Source organism: Vanessa cardui, chromosome 12 (genome assembly GCF_905220365.1).
Source record: "Vanessa cardui chromosome 12, ilVanCard2.1, whole genome shotgun sequence".
NCBI classification, from domain to species: Eukaryota; Metazoa; Arthropoda; class Insecta; order Lepidoptera; family Nymphalidae; genus Vanessa; species Vanessa cardui.
The window spans coordinates 7,088,316-7,112,607 of NC_061134.1; the positions used below are offsets into that span (position 1 = coordinate 7,088,316).

Genomic DNA, 24,292 nt, shown 5'->3' on the forward strand with positions numbered 1-24,292 from the left:
TAAAATAAATAGCTATTCATATTTCCACCGTGTAATGCCTGGGTATTATAAAATCACAACATATTCTTAAAATATACATTCGACAGTGAGTTTTTATAGAGACTATGAATGTTGGCCACTTGTCAAAACGACTTAACATTAAAATAGATAATCACACAGATATTAGCGCGATGAGTGATGTCGTGTCGACAAGTAATAATAGTTTTGTAGAGCCCGACCGCGAGGAAAACACGCACAAGTTTAAATAAACCAGCAATAAAAATAAACGACCCCATTAGTCAACGCTGTCAAAGCAAAAAAGAAAAAAAAAAGAACAGGAAAATTAACTTCGCACGACAACTGGTAAAAAATACAGACAACATGTTTGTTTTGATATTTTATAATATTGAATATGAAATGAGTAATGAGAATGTGATATTTGATTGATATGTTACAGACGGACTAGACATGCGACAAAACTTTACACCGATATGATTGAGGTTTTATCGCAATTATAATTAACAAATGTGTGTTAGGGATAGGGATAAAAATGTATCGAAATGGAAATATGAAAAAGTAAAGGAATGAAACGAATGATAAACCACACAGTAAATTTTAATTGCGTTCAATCGTCTGCCGTAGATAAATATTATCAATGTATTTTCTGAAAAATATATTCTACATTACTAAGTATTTCTACAAACATTAAACAAAGTATTCCTCTTTAGAACATTACCACGTTTTAATAATTCAACATATAAATCGCTTTGTTTGCGGCTTATACTATTAAAATAATCTGATAGCACATATTTCAATAACGAATTCAAAACGGATATTAAAGTATAATCTGAATACTCCGACCGCAGACTCACACTCCCGTCTCCGCCCCCGCTGCCATTGTTGCAGAGCAAGGAGGGAGAGAAAAAAAAAACGCCCTGATAGCTTTTCGCCCCTCATTCGAAATTCTAATACTTTCACAAACTTTTAATAGGATAGGACTTAAAATTCAACGAGAATTTAGACTCGCAGGAAAGTTCAAACAGCGGCTCGCGATCATAGCCATCGGCAACTTTCTAATGGTCTACCGTTTCCATTATAGATTTATTGGATTAAAGCAGGTTTATATAAACCGAGCAAGATCGTAAATCGCTTTAAATAAATAACTCTTGTGTCTAGTTTTATTAAGTAGCCAATCAGTTAATATATTATAACACAACAAATAGTGTTCGGTCAGCCATCGTAGCTTGATTCGATTATTGTTAACATAATTTACCTTTGCATAGTTTTGTTATTAAAATTTGCACATTATAGTAATGAGAACATTTATTTCTATTTATTAAGACGAATCATAACGATATATTGTGATCTGGAACCATCTGTAATACGGTTTATTTGTATTTGTAATTTATATTCCAAATATATATGTAATCATTTTATACAATATTTTAGGCAAACATTTTAGGTAAAGTTTAAGAGATTTTACTCTAAAAAATTTTGTTGCTAAGTCATGGAAATATATTTGGTTTTGTTATTTATACTTCTCTGAGAATATAAATAGTTTACAAGTACGTTATTTAAATCCAAAGATATAAATTTGTCTGAACATTGTGAAAAAAAACTCCTAAGTACATGATATGAATATTTACAACGGGAATCGTTTGTTCGTGACAAGAATCTGTATACCATGCAGGTATGTATACAAAAATTTCCTATCGTGACAGCGAATGCATAGTAAACAGCTGCCAGATAATCCAAACAGTGTTACATTATATTGTATTATAAAACGAAAGTATAATTACGGCACACTTTTAATTTAACAACTATTAAAACAAAAAGTTTAGTAATGCATGAAGAATTATTTATTTGTCGTTTTTATTTAAAAACTATACAATATACCTAAACCGCAAGGAACCAGGATAAATGTCAAACCTAATGAAACATGCCTTTATTCAGTTGGCGCATTACTGAACGGCAATTTAACATGAACAATTTACTTCAAATTAAAAGAATATGGAGGAGATTATGCCCATTCATAAAATGTTCGTTAAGTATCTTGCGAGGATTTTAAACTTTTTAGATAGTTATTTAATATGTAAAGCCGTTCAAGAATATTTTTAAAAATTTTTGAAAAACATATTTGCTTGATAAACCCTGCCTTATAAAGTAACCACTTAGGCAAAGAGACAGTTTTGCATACATGCACATATTACGTAGTGACAGTACACAACTATTAAACATAATCACATTGACTATTAACAAATATTTCTAATGTAATAAATATTTGTCACGGTCATCTAAATATCAAATATCTTGACATTTTTATTTGTTCCATAAGCCAACGAGAATTATACTGTTTAGTATTAATTTATTTATCGTGTGTACACAAATCCGTATAATATTGACTGTATTGTCATATAATATTGACACAGCCGGTTATGTTTACTATGTGAACGGAAAAATAACTCGAGACTCGAATTGTATTAATAATGAAGTAGTTACACGAGATACACTGGTACCACATTTTTGCAATCTCTGCTGTTAATATTTATTTTAAACTATTCGATATAATATTAAATTATTTTAATGTTATACCGAACACAGCGAATACTTGCCACTTTAAGGTATGGAATATTTATTGAGACGTAAGCCGTCAGCAATTATCGAATGATCTTTGGGTTTAAATGAAACGACAACCATAATACAAAATTAATTAATTGCATACGACACGAACTGATAGTAATCTTTGGTGTATCATAAATAATAATTTACTATCGCATGTTAGCTATAAATTTAAATTTAATCGGCGGGCAATAGAAAGTATAATTATGTAGTTAGTTACCAGTGCTATAATATAACATTTGACCGCATTCATACGGGATGGCGATACGAGCTATAAGTAGTAAACCGCGTTTGTTTGGGCTATCGTGACTAACTGCAATAACAATTCTATCACGTTTCTTGATACGGACGTATTGTTAATTAATAATTATGTCACTGGGTGTTTCCAGAGCTCCTACAACAGGAAATATATTAATTGTTTAATATTATTGATGTGGGGTATGAGTAACTTGTTTGTTATTTTAATAAAATAGTTGATATTTTAAATTAAAATGCTTATAAATATAGCTCTAAGGTGTTCGTTACCATACATAGAGTTACAATTATTATAACTATCACGATCAACGGTAAAAGAAAATGTATCTCATCTATGTTAATGGTGCAATTGGTTTGACCGTTCTAGATTTAAAACAAATTACAAAGCAACCATCAAACAATTAATTAAACTGAATATATTATGATCTTTTTATAATTTAAACACGAGTGTACCGTTTAGATACTAACAAAACATAAATAATTGTCTATGCAAATAACGATAAATAAGACAAAGACAAGCAACTGAATTATTAGATAGTTTAAATTGGAGAGTGTCCAATTTTCATCTATGTGGAATAAGATTGTGAGGAAATCGCACACATATTAAAAGTGTTTTGCCAACTGAATTGATGTGGCGATGAATTCATTATGCTACGAACATAGTTGTAACTAGTCAAGTGTTCCGAACGTTGAGTTGTATGGATATGACAACATTTTATTTCGTGTAACATACGCTTACAATATACCTCATTAACTGTTTCGTTCTTCGCTTGCGACCGTTTTGCATTTTCCTTCTCCGTCTTCACAGGCTTTTCGTTTTTATTACCTGTCACCGATCCGTTGTTTTCGGCCTTTTGCTTATTGGTTTTTTTCTTGCCTTCTTTCTTGCTACCACCTTCAGCATTGCTTTTGGGTGAATCTTTGATCCTCACTATGGTAACTTTTTGAAACTTCTTTTACACGTTTATTTGCTATCAATAGTTTATTAAACGCACAATCACTTAATTCAACACACACATTAATTAATTATCACAGTGGCTCAAGTTCTAGTGTAAACTCATTAAGGTAATATGAAACACTAGAACTTATCCGTTAATTGGTTTAACAGTAACCGGCGTCACAAAAACTGTTATAGCACTTTGCACAAATTCATTAAGATCCAATTGAAAATCACTGCAATCCAGAGAACACTGTAATCCATACAATAGCATTCGTTCCGGGAGCTGGGTGCAAATCTGTCAGAGAATAAAAATAACAATAGATCGTGATTCGAACGGGAGACAAAGACAGCGAGTGTACGTTTACGGAGACATGACATCGGCCTGACGGCCGAGGCGAGAGTGCGGTACGAGGCGGCAACTGGCGTAGGCTCGTCGAAAAAATATCGATACATCGATATATCGATATTATTTTTTCAATGTATCGATATTTTTGAGCGATATTTAATGTTTCGATGTATCGAGATATCGATATAAAATTACGAGTATTGAAAAGGTATAAAAATCGATATTTTTTATAATTAAAAAATCCTAAAAAAGAATACTTTTTTTATACTAACATTTTTTAACAAATTACATTTTTTTTGTCTTTGGTCGACTTGATTTACTGCGTTTTAATTTGGTACTTAAGTTGGCTTTTAAGTTGGCAACTCTGTCTGTCAATGTCATTTCGGTGTCAGTGTCTGTGCTTCAACTATCCGTCCGTCTGTTATCCGTATTATAACCTCAACGCGAGCGTATTTCTGCCTGCATTTGAGTTGATTATAGTTCTCAAACAATCTAACTAATTAAATCAATAATTAATTCACGTATGTGAACAAAATAATTCGAGCATTCCAGTCATGTCTAGTGTTGTATGGAACTTTTTCAAAAAAATAGACAGACAAAACGTTTCATGTAATGTGTGTGGGAAAATATATAAAACCAGTGGCAATACGACGAATTTATCTACACATCTTAAAAATAAGCATCACCATGCGTTTTTGCAACTTAAAAATAAAAACTCAAGGTCAAGTGAAGTGAATATTACACCAAGAACAAGAACTAGTTCACCTGTTTCGTCTACTAATTCAACTATTACCAATACTAATAAACCTGCTGAGATAGAAAATAACTTCATGGAATTGTCTGAAATTGCGATTTACGATGATACTGGTGTAAGTATTTTATTTGTGAAAGATCAAACGTAGCTTTAGAATCTAAATATCAATTGTTCATAACCAATAACCAGTCAACTAATGATGTGTAATTACTAAAAGTATCGATATCGATAAATTAAAATTTTGGTGTTTTCACTTAACCTTAATACTATTTATGACGACAAGTGTAATGAAATATATACAAAATATTCAATAATTTTTTTCAGACTGAATCCTCCAAAGATGGTCAGAGTAAAGACTTGTGGAAACAGACTACACTCATAGATATGTTTGAAAGAAGTTCAAGCTATGAAGGTATTTTTTTTTTATATTAGATTACTGTATTGTTTACATTTTAGTTCTATGAGGATGTTCTAATTTTATTATTTTTCTCAATTTAGCAGGGGGTCATAAAACTAGCCAAATAAATCAAGCTTTGATCTACATGATTTGCAAAGACAACATGCCTCTATCTTGTGTAGAAAAATCAGGATTGAAAAGATTTATGAGCGTCATTTGTCCACGCTATAAAATTCCATCACGAACTACTGTAAGCGAACTATAATATTAAATTATTATCTTATCCTTTTTATTTTTAAATGTTATTTTATTATTCATTTCTCATTCCAGATAACTGGCCTCATGGAACAACGATACGCCACTACCAAAGCCATTTTAAAACAAAAATTAAGTGAGATAAATAATATTGCTTTAACAAGTGATATATTAACTCTTACTAACTCGACACGAAGTTTCATCGTAGTGACAGCACATTTTCTTAACACAGCTAATAACTGCACTCCTGAGCATGAGATGGTGACATTGACAGCACGAAGAATGTATCAGGTAAGTAAAGTATAAAATAAATGCATCAAATTATAAAAAATAAAATAAATAGTTAATTATAATAAATTTAATAAAGTGGACTAATATTGGTCTTCTTTCCTGCAGGCGCACACAGCTGATTATATAAAAGAATGCTTTGAAAATATTACCGACGAGTTTACAATAGAAAAGGATTGCATCTTATCAATTACCACTGATGGTGGTGCTAACATGGTTGCTGCAGTGAAGAAATTTTTGGAAGATGGAAAAAGAATTCCTTGCATGGCGCATTTGCTGAATTTAATAGTGGATGGCGCAACAAGAGATAATGCACCAGTTCTTGAAATTGCCAATCGTGTCAAAGCCATTGTTACATATTTTAAACAATCTGTGAACGCAATGGACGATTTGCGAGCAGAACAAGAGGGACAAAAGAAAGAGGGAGAAGTATTAACACTTATACAATCAGTAAGCACAAGGTGGAATTCTTGTCTTGATATGTTGGAAAGATTCAATACATTATCAGCTATTGTGGCTAAGATTTTAGCAACTAGGCGGAATGCACCTGATATGATAACTTCTTCAGAGTTAAGTGTCATACGAGATCTGATAATATTGCTTACCCCATTTAAGCAAGCTACTGAAGAAATTAGCGGCGATCAGTACGTGACTTCTAGTTTGGCGATTCCCATTGCAAACTTACTTCAGAAAGGACTTGAAGAAGTAAAACCTTTCACTGAATTTGGTGTTGCTGTTCAGAAGAGTTTGCTCAACTTAGTTATTGCCAAACTAGAACCACTAGAGCGACATTTACATCTTGCTATAGCAACAATTTTAGACCCTCGCTTTAAGCGTATTCATTTTAATTCAGCACTAGCTGTTTCCACTGCAATAACCGCATTGTCAAAAGAAATACGTTTAGAACATAGACGTAGAGGACAACTTTCGCCTGAACTCAGACCCACAACCACTACCATAATTCCAAATTCAGAAAATTCTTCGCCGTCGTTGTGGTCCGGACATGAAAAAATTATGATAGATATTGCTGCAGCAACCTCCAGTTTACTTTCAACCTGTGATGGTATGCCTAGCGAACTAAAGCAATATCTAGATCAGCCTATAATACCCAGAAAAGAGAATCCTACAAAATTCTGGTTTGATTGTCGTCATTTTACTCCAGTCCTTTCCGACATAGCTCTAAAGTATTTGATATCGCCTGCGTCCTCGGTTTCCTCAGAGAGAGTGGCATCTGCTGTAAATCTCGCAGTACCCAATAACAGAAGTCGGCTTACAGCCGAGCATGTAAATCAAAGAGTTTTTCTTATGTCTGTATCAGATAAATATTGGTTTGATTAATAAATAATTAATATTTTTTATTGTTGTCCTTGATTTAAAAAATTTAAAAATGATGTCTATTGATTAGTATTTATCTAGTAATGTAAGATGATTGAAGTAGATTAGGCCAAATAATTTTTTTTTCCTATCACACCGATATATCGATATATCGATATTTTTAAATAAAAATATCAATATCGATATTGATATATTCAAAAATTATCGATACAATATATATCGATACTTTATTGCATTTCCGACATCCCTAAACTGGCGAACCGCGCGGCAGGCGGCAGGCGGTAGCGGCACGGTCGGTCGTCGTCCGCTGCGGCCCGCACCCCGCGCCTCGCGCACGCGCCGCCCGCCCAACAAAACGCTCCGTTGAGCATTTCTCGCGATACAATACACATGTAAACGGCTTTCGAAAGCTAATACATACCCCCACGTAAATATACCATCCGGAAAATAAATGTTGTAGCCGGATTAATGCTGTGATTTGTTTTATTTTATCTTAGATGTAGCTTTATACGAAACATGAATAATGGAGAGCGAATTATTTACAAAATAAGCAAAACCAACGAAGTGTGTAGCAATGAATACAGTTTTTATTCTTTATGTTTAGTGATATTTATTTGATGTAGTATCGTTTTAACTTAAATATAGAAACAAATTTTTTGCCTCCTATGTTAAAAGCAAATCTATTTTGAACACATATGTCATTTATATATTTTTTGTTTTTGTTTTAATGTCGACAGTCTCTACAATTTTTTTTTACAAATTGACTTTACCTATGAATAATAAATATAAAGGGCATTTTAAAATGTCATAAAACAAACATCAAAGCACTTTTTATTAAAATCTAGTTTGATTTCGAGCGTACGAATAGAAAAATGTAATGTAAAAATGACATTATATTTCACTGTTCTCATTTATCATTAAATATATCCACAGCTATTCCGTACAAATAAAATACAGCATAGGTCATTAGTTGAATTATTACTTAAATAGCTTTATTACTTTTTCTTGCTTCGAGGTCTTAACGACAAGCTGTTAAAAATTAAAGAGTTTAGCAGTTCGGTTTGTAACTGGAAATTCAATATGAGACCAGTTGTTTTAAAATGAATTTACATAATAATGTTTACTGTATGAGTATTTTATTACAATAATTGAAACAAAAAATATAAGCTGCAAGTTAAAATTCAGAGTTAACTTTATAAATTCCACTGCTACGTAAGTGGCATACATTATTCACGGATCCATTTGAAGTACGTCGCAATAAAAAGCTCCCTTCAGAAAATATTAATTCAGAATAAATTATTTGAAAAGAAAGAGAGAAAAAAAGGGATAAAAGGCGTCCCTCGTTTCTTATCTTACGGGAAATGTCGAAGGGTATCTTACTTAGCTTTCTCTGCCAAGTTATTGAATTGTTTTTAAATGATGCGAGGTTTTTACAACGTAAAAGAATAAATTATTGTTTGAAATATAAAAGACGGCGAGAGTTACTAATCTGTTTATGTTAGGTACTTTTTGTTTACAAAGCAAGAAGTTAATTGCTAGAAAGTTAAGTGTGATGACTTAACGTAAGCGGAATTTCCAATAGAATAAGCCAACACATAATATACTATATACATTTTGATAACTCGTAAGCGTTTGATAATTAACATGATGAAGATAACGTCAAGCTGTTGTGTAAGTTAGCATGTCGAGTATTTATTAATTGATTTTAATTCGACAAAATGTTCTACTTAACGCTATTAATCGATCAATTAACCAGCAACATTCCGTAACCGCACTTAACGAAACGATGACCACAATAAGTGCTTTATTTAAAGAGCATTAATTTATAATAATTACTATAAACACAATGACTCAATTATCATAAACGAGAAACGGACGGGTATATTTGTCGGCTGGTCGGATTACGCGAGTATTAATTACCGGATGTCAGAACAAATGAAATAATGTCGTGGCCTGCAGTAACAGGGCGAGTGTGTGCTCTATACCTACTGATATCATAAAAATGCATACAAATAATTCTTAACAATCGAAATTTAAAGCTTATTATCTGATTTTATAAGTTAAAGTAAAACGTTTATAAAAACATTGAAGTATATGCAAGGAATGTGTATTTTTTACTAATTTCAATAGCGAAGCTCTTAGCCGGAAATTTAATAGTAATGCTGAGGAAATAGTAAATATTTTTGTATTTTCTATCGACTTCACTTCAGCATATGAAAGCAAGCATAGAGTCATTTCATATATAGTTTATATTTTGTATTTTTACACTTTTTGTATAAAATAAATAAACTTGTATTAAAATTTTGGCTTAATAATCTTTATTTAAAGTTATTTGAGATACTAAATTACATTTTATCAATTATTAAACCAACCCCGCTAAGCCAAACAGGTTTCGAAATATTGTTTAATGAATGATTAATGTAATAATTTCATTTCTAAATATCGCTGTTTCATTTAGTAATTCGAAATGCGTGTTTGTACATTTACATTACCATAAATATGTATAGTAAAAGTAGTTATTAAATTTAATTGGTACGAAAAAAATGACTTCTCCAAAGGGCTGTGTTCATATTTTAACACCAATTAAGCCTTACTTAACGTGACGTGGATTGCTTCCGGCATTGATTACGCAGATTGGGATCGCTCGGCTTCCCTCGCAGCCCGTTAATGACGCAATAAAAACGGCGCTTATCGACTTAGCCGTTGAGGACGCTTGGAGGCATAACAATTTATTATACAAACAATTTCGCTTCGTTGTAAATTAGTGTCCTCGATTGTAGAATTACGTAACGACATGATTTGTTAACCGCACGCTTGCGGAGTGACAAAAGTAATTAACACTTACGATACACTAGAGCGTTGGTTTACGGCACCGTCCCTCGGGGTTGGGGCTTCTAATAAGGGAGGGAGCCAGCCGTGATAACGATCGAAGCTATTTCAGAAACTATTTCATTTCCAAATTTTTACAATTGTTAGATTATTCAAAAAATATCCTCTAAGGGCTTTGATCCCGAATGTACTATTTGTATTTAAATATTAAACTTAACCTTCAATTTGTTAATAACATAATAATTAAACGATCGATATATGCATTTATTGAAATGTTAGCCGTATTGGTGAAACAAAAATCTCGTAGAGTTATTAATAAACTATACAACGTTGACGTAGGGAAGAAAATCAAAAGCATCATTTCATCTGTTAAATTGTATATACGACACATTATGGATATCTATGCCGGATAATTTTGTTGGGTAAACTGTGAGCATCGCAAACAGGGGTGCAATGCGAATGGGAGGGAATTGGGAATCAAATAACGACCGCAGGATTTATTTCGAATCTCATTCAATTTGCGGTGAGCGAATTGTTAAATTATTTTTGTATCAGACATATTCCACGTGCGTGATTTTATTTTTAACATTTAATTAATCCTGCAATGGAGTTTAATGTTATGTCAATATTAAATTCGTTTACCGAAAATATATTTGCGTCGACTATTTTTTTTGCGGAGAAAGTTTATACGAGGAAAATGGAAATTTAAAATGTATAGCGGCATTCCCGAGGCGTCAGTTACACACAGAACATATTAATGAAAAGACTGACGCGTCATTGTGCCTTTTGAATTATAATGCATTTTCACGATTATGTCTTTTTCAAAAACATTTTACTTCGTCGAAAAGTGAAATAATAAAATTTTCAGTTGTGTACATATTTAAGTTAAAAAATGAATTACGCAAGACTTGCTTACTATTGAAAAAAAACTTTCCAAAGTTCATAGAAGAATAATGTATTTCACTGAATCTACACAACAATGGAACGAACACAAAATGGAGGTGGTTTTAAATTTAAAATTTCAAAACCTTTGTCAAGCGCAGTGCTTGCGCTAAGCGTACTGCACTGAGAAGTTGCAATCAGGATTTGTGACAAAGAAACCACGGAGGGACGGAAATACGGGGAGTGTCGCCAGCACAAAGCGATTCATCCCTTAAGATTTCTACAAAGTCACGATATTCCAACATCTTGTATCGGAATATGAAATACTTTTTTCCTTGTCATATCCATTGGATTACTTTTAAAACAATTTTCCACGTGCAATTTATTTTAAGCAAAACTATCTGAAATATCTTGGAAAAGCAGAAAGGGGTAGATGCAGTCGACGATGCAGCGCGAGGTGACATAAAATTTTCAACGACTGCGTCAAGTATCTGCCGACATTATCTAACCGTTTGCGAGTGCTCCACCGCATCTCATATCTTTTGAATAAAAATTCTCAAGTGTAATATTGTTCTCGCTCGCTTACGCTGGTTCCACTTTAGAGAATCTTTATGGGTATAGCGTGTACATAATAAAATTATATTAAGTACAATATTTTCTGCAATGATATCTGTTTGATAACAAACGGTACTGAAGTTAAATCTGTAGAAATAATATGAAGTGGAACTTAACAAGTAGACAATTTAATATTTAAAATTTTTAAATTGCGCCATGACTCGAAAAAAGTAAAAAAGAGTGAAATGGTCGCAAAAAGGGCGAGTGAGCGTAAACCTAGCGACGAGACACGAGTGGCGGGACAAACGCCGAAATGTGACAGGGGCGGTCACTGACAATATCATTACAGATATGAATAAATAATGAGTTAGCATTAAGCCTCGGACCTGCAGAGGGCAATCCCGTTGCCTTTGTTGCCAGCGTTGTACTGCGTCGGGATTACTGCCGCCGCAAGCCCAATTTATTCCGCTAATCGAGCCTTACCTCGCTTGCCGTAAATTAATTAACTCAAGTGAACCCATGCATGCGAAATTCACATTACCTAAGTATCTAAAACGTCGAAATAGCAACACATACCATATGATAATTTAATAATTAATTAGAGTGTGAAATAGTTTTTCAACAGAAGAATAAATACATGTATTAAATATTTTTTATTACGAATACATATGTAGATTACAATTATTTTTTAATTGCAACTTGTTAACCGGTAACCGTTTATTAATGTTGTTCAACATGAATACATTTATCCGTAAAACTACTAGGTATGTTTATATCCATAGAATGCATGGTAACCAAAATATATTCATTGTGTGGTTCAATTTGGGTCTTAACGGTGTACAATATCTAAAAAATGCATAATGTGTGCGACGAAAAAAAAGTTATAGCACGCGACATCAGCCAGATGTACGAGTTCAATCTCGAGAATGTTCCGAGGGTTGCCAACTCGGTTGTTATACACTTGACAACGTCGATCAAGCGACGCTTTGGTTATGCGTCAAGCGATCTGAATCATGCTAGCAGATAATCAATATAGATTACGAGTGATTAATTAATATAGAACAAAGTTACAAAATATATAAAATATATTTAAGTGTAAATAGTTGATATGAAATGTAACATCAGTTACGATTCCTTGTAATAATACAGTCATTATCAACATTTAGTTACTGTTACATTTTTGAAATGCTTGTATTTTTAATGACATCATAAGAATTAGTTGTGTAGTTTTATCACTCATAGTATTTGTTAAACGAGTTTCTTTTAATTTCTCTCGAGAGTAATTGAAACTTTCATAATGTTTTGTATTCCTGTAAACTCGGTAAACATTCAGCGTGTTAACTTGAAGCTATTTCGTTAACAAAGCGCCGCTGCACAAGAGGTCCTGGTCAAAGAGAAAGAGAATTTCGACGCGCGCTTTGTGCGCGAAATTGAATTGAATGTCATATAGAACGCATTCCGTATGCTCAAAGGGAGAGTAATTGCGATCTGGCAGCTCCATTTAAAATGAATTCGTACAAATCTGCTCTAAGCACGGCGATGAGAGGCAAAGAGACGAGGCGGGATAGCTATGTGACGTTTGTCTTTGTAACCAGTGTTCGCGTTGCCGTTGCAAATCGTGCGCCCATCCACTCGTGTCGCACTGCGCGACTTGGTCGTTTGCCAGCCGCTTTGTTTTATCGCACTAGCAAAATATTTGACATATAAGCATTGTTTACATTCAATGATAGAGAAAAATCTAAATAATGTACCATTTCAAAGAGCTTAAAAAATAAATATAGTCTAGTTTTATATATTTCAAACCTTGTAGAGAATAGCTTCAAGGATATTGTAAATATCTGTTATTCAAGTTATTGCTCCACTTATCACAATTATCGTCGTTATATTTCTTTTGAAATACTTAAGTGTTTTAATAAAATTTTCCGTTGTACAAAAGAAATGTAATACGAATCATTATTTAATGCTCTTCAGACTCCCTAATAAAATTATAACGCCGTATAAAGGGCACAACAAACCAAAAGAGATAAAGAGAGTACGTAATAAAAACAGTTCAATTTTAGGGGTATTTTGTCGAGGTTATATCCATAAACTGAACAGAGTGGTGGATGGGGAGCCGACCGTCCCCACACCGCCCCCAGAGCGTTCGCGGTGCCGAGTAATGAATAAACTCGCTAAACACAATTTCACGATGAGAGTAATCGGGCCACTCTTTAACACTATACAAGTAATTTCCACTAGTCGGCTACCGATTTATCTAAATAAACAAACCGATTTTATTTTAAGTGTGAATTAAAATTCGAATGATCAGATAAATTGTGATTTGTAATTATTTTTTTTTTTAACAACTCTAAGATAAGACTTTTATTATTAAATTTACAGTCAAGAATTTGGTTTTGTTAATTTATTCTTCTGGTAAGCTACGATTAAGATAGTAGATATTAGTAATGGATTAGTTGACACTATCAGTGAAATTGTTTGTGCTTTTTTATTTATATTTTAAAGTATATCAGCTTATAGTTTAAGTCAAAATAAAGTCTATAAAAGCAATTGTTATATGGATTCATTAATCTTATAAAAGTTTAATACGAGTGAAAAATCTTGAAAATATTCGTGCTTGAACATTTTGTTGCAGCACGAGAGCTGTAAAGCGATGTAGAACAAAGGTATTAAAGCGAATTTTGAAGCTTGTTTCCGTCGAACACAGAGAAAAGCGACGCAATATATGTGCAAAGTCACTTTCGTTTGATTTCCCTCTGCAAAAATAAATTTCGTTTCAGATAACTAACTTACTTGTATTGAAATATATCAAAACGTTGGAAGCTCAAATACCCAAATTTAAGAAATATTATTGTTTTTTTTTCTAAATTGTTTAATCAATAGATCGTCACGTCAATATTATCATATAATGCACATATACGGTATTACATAACTGTTAATTTGATTTAATAAAAACGTTATAAATATGCAATTTATTGGTTGACTTTTAAAATAGTGTAAATAAATGCACATACACAATATTATAGTCAACAAATCGCTTTTGTAAAGAACACCCGCTGTTGAGTCTCTAGTTTTAAAATAAATTTACATAGTAACGTGAGCTGAAAATAAAGAGGGAGAACTAAGCGAAACGGCGAAGAGCAATGAGGCGATGCATAAAGTCGCTTCGAGACAAAGTATAAAACAACAAAGTGGTCGACGCATCTAGCTCGACGGCATAAAGAGGGGAATAATCCGACAACGTACGCTAAAGTGCCGGGAACACTGCTTTAGGATACATATAAAATAATGATCTGTCTTCTCGTACAATATTCGCTTGTAATTTATTACATAACAAAGCAGGTCTGTTTGAATAATGTTATAAAACAACGTCGACCTTATAACGCCGCGAGTATACTGATTGCTGTAGTAAAAGACTAATTGATAGCGGGTAGCGGCAAATTACTTTAAACTGTTTTATAAAGAATGGTTGTGTGCATTGGGCGTGAATGGCGCTCCAGATGGGAAAGCGATAACTGTATTACGGCACCGATAACATACTGTTTATTTGGCTACTTGTCTTTTTGATGTATCACTATCATTATAGAATAGTAACGACATTGTACCTCATTAAGCATTCACATTATTGTATTTTTTTTTAGTAAGATATCTATCGAGGGGCATGTGTTAATTTGTATAATAGAAAGCATGCTGATAAAAAAACGTAAACCCCGTAATTGATCATCGGTACAAGAAATTGCATGCAATTTAGCAGTGACAGGGTCCGGTCCGTTAATAAGATAAACATTAGACGAGGACAAAAACCGCTTTAATGAGGTCTAGAGAATGTACATTGGTGATATTACACGAGCCCGCGCAACCGTAGGACCGGTTCCACTCGCTCGAATATCCATTAAAGTCTTATTTTAATCTCTTTAACGTGTTTTGAATCCTAAGTGAATTAGAGCGATCTATATTACCTTACAAAGACAACTGATTTTATTTACATACAATTATTTTTTGGTATTTTATATTTAGATTAAATCTTTAAGGTTTAAGGTAATTTAAAGGTTTCTTCATAGAAAAATAATTGTATACAATTCAAGAAAAGTTTTAACAAAAACATCGGGTAATTTGCGTGTTTATTATGACAGCAAAGTGACGAGCGATGAGCTTAGGCAACGAGGGACGGCAGCCAATTAAAAGCGGCGAACTAAGCGCCGACAGACTTGTTAGTTAAGCATATGCGCCTCAAATATTACCATGTAGTATGTACTATCTAATCTATCTGCATATAAAATCATAAAAGCCTGTTTGACACATTTCGTTAATATTAAAGTATTTAACGCGAGTTGTTTTCATTTATTTATTTAATCAATTTCATTTATGGTTGGTAAACATTATAATAATTAATATAAAAAGTATATCGCTTTTTGTGTCTATGATATGGGTTGTAATATGGGAAAGTGTTTGCTATAGTGCATTGAAAACACAATACTTTCGTTCTTGATATAATTCTAGCAGCGATTGAGAAAAACAATATAATCCTTTTCTCGTTTCATTTTTCTTCATTATATAAATAAATATAATAACCATCAGACCATCTTCATCTAGCTTTGTTACTAGTCAATAAATGCATCCCAAGGTACATATAATGCACGATTCCCGATGCGATCCAGCCATTAATCCTTAAATCGCAGGCTCAGATGAATCCGTCACGGTTGTAATACGGCAAATCTCTGGTGGATGGGGAAGCGGTTGAGTATATTTAAACACCTGTCAACCCCCTTATCTCTCTACGGATCGTCTAACTTAGATTACTTTATAATAATTTCGCTCCAGACTGAATATATAAATTGCTCTTTGTTAGAAGTTGGTGTAATATTAATGGATTATGTTCAATTTATGGTGTTGTAAAGTCGACCGCTTTATTATGTTGTATAATAACAAAGCTGTGTCTTTGAATACTAAGATTTAGATGTTCTAATTTCAAAATAAAATGGAATTTTCAAAAAAAAATATTCTTTTTCTAATAATTTGTGTACTTAGTAGCTTTACTTAGTTACTTAAACTCAAAAGCCGTCTGTTCTGTATAATTTTTAAATATAAGAATCTGATATATTCCAATTATTAAAAGAGAATTATATGAATGGTATTTCCTATACTATAAAATACAAGTACAATACGGTATGATGGCGTCCAGCCCGGTCAAGTTCCTCAGTAATAATTGTGTCGTCTTCTTTAATGACGATTTATTAATTATGTTTCGCAGTTGAGTTTTTTGCCGTTCTTTTCAGTCACAATCTCTTTTTCTACATATGTTATACATAATTGCATCTTTATTGTAAATTGACTGTATAAGAAAATATTTAGTCGAATTCGAATAACAAAGAAGCAATCCAGTATCTGCGAAAGTAATTAGTTCGGGATTGCAAGGAACTTTGCACTCACTCCGCAAACAATGGTATGCTCTATACATATATAAATATACGTGTGTAACAAAAGGAGAAGTCGAGAGAATTACTGGAGGTAAAATAAATTAGGCGCGTTATGTGAATCGGCCGGTACGTATCTGTATTTAAAGCATTCCGGTGAACTTTGCGGTCGGCTAATTACGTCCCGTCCCGTGTTCGCTCACACGCCGACGTGTGAATAGCTGTACGGCTTATCTATGCATGCTACGTGTCGCGTCTTATTTATATCATGCGTTTATAAGCCATTCTTTAGTAATTGTTCATAATCCGCTCTGGATATATTATCAATACGTTAAATGCTAAACAAGTAAGCAATAATTAATGCTGTCTCGGGTTTAATAACACGGACTGCTTGAATCAGATCTAAGCCCGTAGATTGGTGCAGCGGTTAGACTGTTCGCAGTCAAAGCACGTTGACATGCGTTTATCAGAGCGAGAGCTCACACCGCAACCGGGTGCCGTGACAAACGGAATCGCAGAGTGCATCCCGAGTGAGCTGCTGATCCGTCGAGAGATATCTCGACCTCAACGCCGAGTGCTAACACTCGCCCGCCTACGGATAATTACGACCCTTTGACGAAGCGTCTTTGTTGTCGGCGTGTGAACAGATACACTGTTCTACTTATTAAAAATAAAAACATTTTGTTTTAATTTTAAGACAAATGCATCGCCATATACTATCACAATGAAACGTCATAAATAAATAAATAAATAGTTGTATAATATATATAATAAACAATATTAACTAAAGACCCAAAGTGCCTATTAATTGCGAGTTAAGTCTTATCCGAGTCAATCTGTTTAACACGAGGATATAATACGGGTATTCGAAGTTCGCAAGCGGGTAAGCTTGTGGACGATAAAGAAGTGAGAGGGGTGGAAAGACTTGTTATTACACCCTCTCACCTACGCAAGGGGTTTCTGCTCTGAGCTGTACTGTCGCACGAGATTAAGACGCTCCTCGCTTTACTGTTAACGCTTTGGCTTCTACACTCTGAATAGCTTCAAGAATGCGTTTCTTTTTCTATTCGCTGACTTTAATATGGCAAGATCACTTTTATTCTCATTGTGGCCCCGAGTTGTAATTCGATGCTAGAACTTGGTAACCTAGTATCTCGGTATAATGAAGTCGTTTCGTTTTTTATTATGCAACTTTAATTGAAAATAAGCATTGAATAAACAATGCAAATACATCCCTCCTATGCCTTCTTTATACTGATGGATAACATTCAATAAGTGGCAATGAAACATTTACTGTCGTCAACCTTTTATATGAGGTTATTTTGTTTCGCCACTTTGGTTATAAATAAAAGCTTCGAAGAAAAGCGAGATAAGACGGAAGCGAAATAAGTTTAACAGAACGGGAGAAAGCATTATCATTGGCTGTGAGCGAGGAACAAAGAAAATGGTGGAGAGCGAACGTACGAGAGTACTTTATAGGCGCGTAAATATGTTTTATATCCTTCCAGTGTCTGTTATACACTGGCGCGCCGCCGACCCCACACTCCTCCGCGCTGCCGCCCACCACCCTGTCCACCGCCCGGAGGGTTGCCTCGCTCTCGGAAATGCCGAGCTTTAATAAAACATATATTTTTCCGAGCGAGGAAAATACTGGGGAAACTCGCAATTTGTTCTTTCACTTTATGCTCGTTTACAAGACAAAAGTGGAACATTTCAGAAACATTATGTTAATCACGCAGTTATGTACATAGTTCGCTATAATTTATTAAACATATTTGCGTTAGGTTTTATTTAATGCATATTGAAGGACCATAATTACAAGTGTGAAGTATTTTACAGAGATTGCTTGTTATGAGTGCGAGATGTAATAAAAGGTTCACGGACGTGGGTCGGCGTCGTGTGAGGTTTAAGTTGTCGTTGGCAGTGCAACAATGTAACAGTGGCAGATAGTGTCGCGATGACCCTTATCTCGCGTGCCGAGCACGGTCACGGGTGTGGGCGCTTTATTGCGGCTCATGTCGGTGAGCCGCAGAATCAACCCTCCGATTTTAACGCTAATTATAACACGCCCCCGCTGCCTACCTTATTGCTCGTTTTCACACTAATACTCTCCGAAGGTTATAAATCAAACTAAACAAGTATTAGGTATTTTATGTTCGTGTCAAATAGTTACATAAATATTTATTAGTTATAAATAAGATAATTATCACTATATCTAATAAAATCAATTTATGCGAAAGGTCAATATTAAAATGAAATCAAGGACGCAATTAAGATAAAGCGCTGGATATAAATTTGTATTCTTATAAAACGAGAGATTATTAAATTATTTTCTTATTACTCGGCGTATAACAAAGAATGTTAAGCGGCAGTCGGGCGAGACGGCGCTATGGAAAGATTGGTGCGAGTTGAAGTGAAACCACAAACTCTTACCGCATCGCGCCAGACTCCACGCCATAAAATATTACACTAAATGAAAGAAGCTCTTTCAATTAACCGAGGCAGGTTTGCGTAAGGTAATCCTGCCGAGAGGCGGCCACTGGTGAATCTTGGAAAAATATTTCTTTCGAAACGATTTCTATTTGAATAATTTATAGACATGATCATTTTAAAATACTGTTAAGTAAAGTTATTTCAATAAATCCCCAGCAATGTTATAATTTGAGCTTGAGTAGGATCTTGTTAACATTTTCATAGGTGAAAACTCAATTTTTTTGAAATACATGTTCTCCTTTTCCGTCTCTATCAAAATCGGTCAAGCCGTTTTCGAAATTCACCGGAAAGAACAGAAAGGTCGATGGCTATTTTTTTAATTAAATTGTAAAATATATATAAATATGAATAGGAATTTGTTACTAAATGTAGAAACAAATTCAAATTCTTCATATTTATTTATTTGTATTGATATGGAAATTAAATGGATACAATTTATTATAATGCTACGTTGTGAGCGATCTGAATATAAAAAGTGATAACACGTAGCATATGAAAGCAAAATTTATAGACGCTACCCAGTATATTGGTATTCATGTTCTTATTAATGTTCCCCCTACACGGCCTTGCGAGCAGATTGTGTTCACCTCGATCCACCCGAGCTAATCGACTAGAAGTGATATGCTACCTGATGAATGATTGAGGTTTCACGGATTTCATATGGTAGTTACGTTAAAGGCTTCCACGACATTTAATATATTTGAAGATGCTGTATACCAGTAATTTATTTATTTATGTTAAATATATTTTATAATTATGCCTCGTTCTTTTAAATTTAGATATTTTAGAGCCCGTATCGATCATCTTAGTTACAAATTCGACTGACATCACTGATATCCTTGTTACTGACCCTCTTTGTTATTTCAATTCAGAGGCTTACTCAATTCTCTTTCTTTCATATTTCACAAAATACTTTAAATAAAAAAAAAAAAACTAATTAATATTTTAGAAAAATTATATCGTACACTGATAGCTGAAAATAAATCGTAACATAAAACAATAAATCGAACTATTCCTCATAGTTTTATAAATGGTTTGTAATTAAGCATTTCAGCTATAAACAAAGGAATGTTCGTATGCTCCAAACAATCCCAAATGGCCGTGGTCAGACAGGCGTTGCATCACTAGTTGCCGACTCCCATTTCAGCTGAGCTAATAACCGAGGCACCTAACTTTGAAGTGAGGCTAGTTTGTTCTAACAATTTACAACGAGTGCCTGACTAAGGGTGCCCGTTTCGTTCCTAATAATATTATCTTTGTCTTGAAATTTTAGATCCTGATTTCTTAAATTTCCTGTGTTTTAATAAAACAATTTACTATTTAATTTTATTATAAAATATCTAATCATTTGAAAGTAACTTGCTCCTAAGTTCTTTCACCTTAGACGTTAGCATGTATCGGTATTATCTTTTCAATAAATATACTTTCATACACTAAACCATAAAACGATTTATTACATGAAAACATCTATTTCCACGTGTTTATATTATATTCTTAAAAGTAGGTCAATTGAATTAATAACATTATCGACAGGAAATATATCTTAGCGATCGTCCATTTAAATTTCGCACATCTTGTTAACATCATAACGAACGCAAATTCAAACAGAACGGGGCTGCACAAAGCGCATGACCCAGCAGAAGCGTGGTTCTGGCAAGTCAAATAAATTAATGTAAAGCTCAAACTGACGTTTGCAACGGAACCTGGGAAGCGTCTACGTAATTACCCAAACGCGAACGGATTTGCATATCAAAGTGGAAGCATAATTGAACCCCGAGTGTAAATAGCCCAAGTTGAATCGGATCGAGTTAGTGGCGCACTCCGGCTAAGTGTAGCCAGCACTATAAATGCTACCTCTCGCTTGGGACTCATCGCATAAACCGGGCACGAGAGTCTAGCACTTGAAAATAAGATTACTCGATAAAGGGAACCTTGTAGTTATGAGAGTTGGGATAGTGTCGATTCCTTTTCTACGAGCGCCTTAACGATATTTTCTTCAACAATATACAAATAAACGAACACATTCAGTTCAGCCGATAAAATATATAAATATGTCAAGTGCGGAATATTTGCGATTTAAATGTTAATCAATTCCGTGAACACAAATGTTATATTTATTGTTCTTTTCCTCTCACACAAATTGAATTTCAATTACTTCATTAAGATCCTTTCAAGATATCGAAACATTGATGTAAAAAAATACTTAGAGATGTTATCTTTTAATATTTTACTAATCGTATATAATTTATTACGATACGTTACGCCTTTGTCGAAATTAGTTTATAAATAATGTCTTGTAAAACATTTATAATTTTAATATAATAAATATGTTTTAATCAGCATATATTATACCATCAGATAAGAAAATCTTTATACATCAGTCTTTAACCGTAGTATGAGTGACAACAAAGATTTATTTTCACTAAACTTGTATCAACTAATACAATCATTACTTAGCGTCTGAACAACGGTCGGTGTCGGAAAACCGACCAATCACCTGAAGCGTTTGTAATAAGGCGAAATATATTTTAAGATTTTCACGGATCCCAAAACAAATGGGATGAAAAATATTTTATGACGATGATTTGTAGTGATTAATTAGAGGATATAAAAAACATTTGCTCCAGTGAGAAATGATCCTTAAAACGTGTTGCTCAGAATGAGCTCGGAGCCATTCTCCCGCAACACTGTCAAGCTCTCGGGATAATTTAATTAATCGACACGACAACAGCGGAGCCGAGACTGATTTCCTCCTCAGATATCCATTTACCGACATTATTGTGCCACTCAACTTTCAATTCGATTATGACATAATATATTAACTAATCCCGACGTAAGTCTTAAGTTATGATTTCTAATTGACTATTATAACTAGACGTCTGTATTGAAATTTAATTACGTTATAGAGTGTAATTAATGAATTTACGCTACGATTTTTAAAAAAGAAATGCTAACTTTTTAACAAACAAAGCATTTGTTATAAATATGTATTAAGTAAGTTTGAACTAGGACTAAAACTTAACAGAAAAATTTCAATATTGTATTGGATACCGTCCATGATAAAATGAAACACCCTTAATATTTTAAAAGTAGGAAGTAAATAAAGAAAGTGGGATATGTCACTTTGTGAAAACCAGTAATTCAATGAAACGATTTTGTAACATTATACCAAACATGTATAACTAAACTTATGAGAAAAAAAAAACGAATTATATAAACGCATCATTAAATATTTAAACACATAATTCATTATATTTTACAAATTGGAATTCCAAAGTCTCGAACGAAAACGCGGCCACCGTTAATAAATAATTTAATTAATATTATACAAAGGTATGTACGAGCGCAATGATACCATAGTTGTAATAATTACATTCGTAGTTATTTTTAGTCTATTGTATTTTCACGTTGCTTTAAATTTATAATAGTCCAGTCACCGATTGCTATAATTGTATTCATTTGATTTTTATTATAAACATTTAAATAAATTGTAATTTAGTCTATGTTAGTGGTATTATGTGATCATAAATATTCTTGCAAGGTTTTCTACTAAGATAAAACACTAAGCAAAGGTACAAGGGGGTGAGTTGAGGGCAGCGAAGCGGACAGGCATAATTAGATTAAGAGGAACGCGGTTGAATCGGAATTGCCAGCGTTTGCGAACAATGCTATTAGTCTCTAAAGCTTTTGGGATTTGAATGGGAGCCGTAGCTAATTTGTAGCAGTTATTTACACTTGTACAAATTAAACTTATCGTTTACACGAGTAACTGTTTACGTTCTCGGTTGTTAATTGACATGTCAACATCTAGACATTATTTACAGCGAATAGTAGGAACTAACTTTCGAGCAATTAAAGTTATTAAACGAATATTACTTAAACTGGAACTTTGAGGCGCATATTAGTAGTGAGGCGAAAGGCGTAATATAACGTACTTAATTACGGGCACTTCGCGACTGCGCCAATCTTGTAATTACGAAACAGAGCGACGGCGCGTAATCAGCGCCCTTTGCTACGTCGACACGCCGTAAAGCGTTCTACGTTCAACTCTGGCTTTTGACTCGCATTTCACAACCTGTTGACGAGTTAGTTAAGCTCCTACAGCGCGTTAAGTCCGCACAAAGCGAAACTATTACCCTGAAACTGCACGTTCGCAACGTCCAACTCGGTCCTGATTTAAATGGACTATTACGCTGAAATGGCTTCAAATAAATCGTTCGTGACAAAAATCCAATTAGAGGAATAGATAGCGACTAAACAATTTGTAAACAGGTGCTCGGGGCGTTTCTTCCCGTGAGATTAATCACCGTGCGAGTGAGTTCGCTCGCGTAATAAACGGGGAACGAGCAACTTCGCCACTTACATTACACAGACATTTATATCAGAGGTTGTTTTAACTTTTCACAATTTCGAAGGCGAAATATATTTGCTTAATTAATTTACGTTCAAAACTTGACTATGTAACGGTGTCTCCGATGGAATAATATCATTAAAATACTTGCCTTGTCATCGTCGCCTTCACTATCACACTGCAAAAGAAGAAAAAAATAAATAAGAACAAGTGTCAATCACATTGTAATATCAGAAAGCATCATGCATTATAATTTGAAGGAGTCTATTGAAGCGAAACAAGCGAACATCACTTATTAACCAGCAATTTATAATAAGTTAATGAGTCATAGATCAACACTAATTACTCGTCATCCAAGGCGGGATTAAATACGCCTACCTCTGTGATATAATCAATGTCTACTCATTTGCATATACCGGTACACCCAATACTACATTAACATATAATTAGTTATCCAAATTATCATTGGCGTGAGAATATTAATGTTTAGATACATAAATATTATTATAAATCAATTTAGATAAATGAGGTTTCATATAAATACAGTCGTATACATAATTCAAATTAATAATAGAGACTTCGAAGAGAACATGAGATTCATTA

At 33.6% G+C, this 24,292-nt stretch overlaps 2 protein-coding genes across 8 annotated transcripts in view; one reads left to right on the forward strand and one right to left on the reverse strand.

The window, feature by feature from the left end:
* The window catches only part of LOC124534155 (proline-rich protein 36), a 54,470-nt gene that overhangs the window by 9,996 nt on the left and 20,182 nt on the right, over nt 1-24,292 (reverse strand). For 6 of the 7 annotated variants that reach the window (XM_047109857.1, XM_047109855.1, XM_047109852.1 and 3 more), the window contains one exon: nt 23,841-23,867. In XM_047109857.1, coding sequence (XP_046965813.1) covers nt 23,841-23,867 — 27 coding nt within the window. Of the gene's footprint in view, nt 1-3,599; nt 4,202-23,840; nt 23,868-24,292 lie in introns of those variants that run through there. The other variant, XM_047109858.1, reaches the window with a different exon arrangement.
* LOC124534156 (E3 SUMO-protein ligase ZBED1-like) lies at nt 4,296-7,191 on the forward strand. Its single transcript, XM_047109860.1, has 5 exons — nt 4,296-5,008; nt 5,218-5,305; nt 5,392-5,540; nt 5,621-5,836; nt 5,942-7,191. The coding sequence occupies exons 1-5, from the start codon at nt 4,694-4,696 to the stop codon at nt 7,169-7,171; spliced, it is 1,998 nt and encodes a 665-aa protein (XP_046965816.1). The 5' UTR covers nt 4,296-4,693; the 3' UTR covers nt 7,172-7,191.

Bases quoted from the DNA above. Each gene is read 5' to 3' on its own strand.
- LOC124534156 (XM_047109860.1), top strand. From the start codon at position 4,694: ATGTCTAGTGTTGTATGGAACTTTTTCAAAAAAATAGACAGACAAAAC. The intron at 5,306-5,391 runs GTATTTTTTTTT...TTCTCAATTTAG, and splicing joins AAGAAGTTCAAGCTATGAAG to CAGGGGGTCATAAAACTAGC. The intron at 5,837-5,941 runs GTAAGTAAAGTA...TCTTTCCTGCAG, and splicing joins CAGCACGAAGAATGTATCAG to GCGCACACAGCTGATTATAT.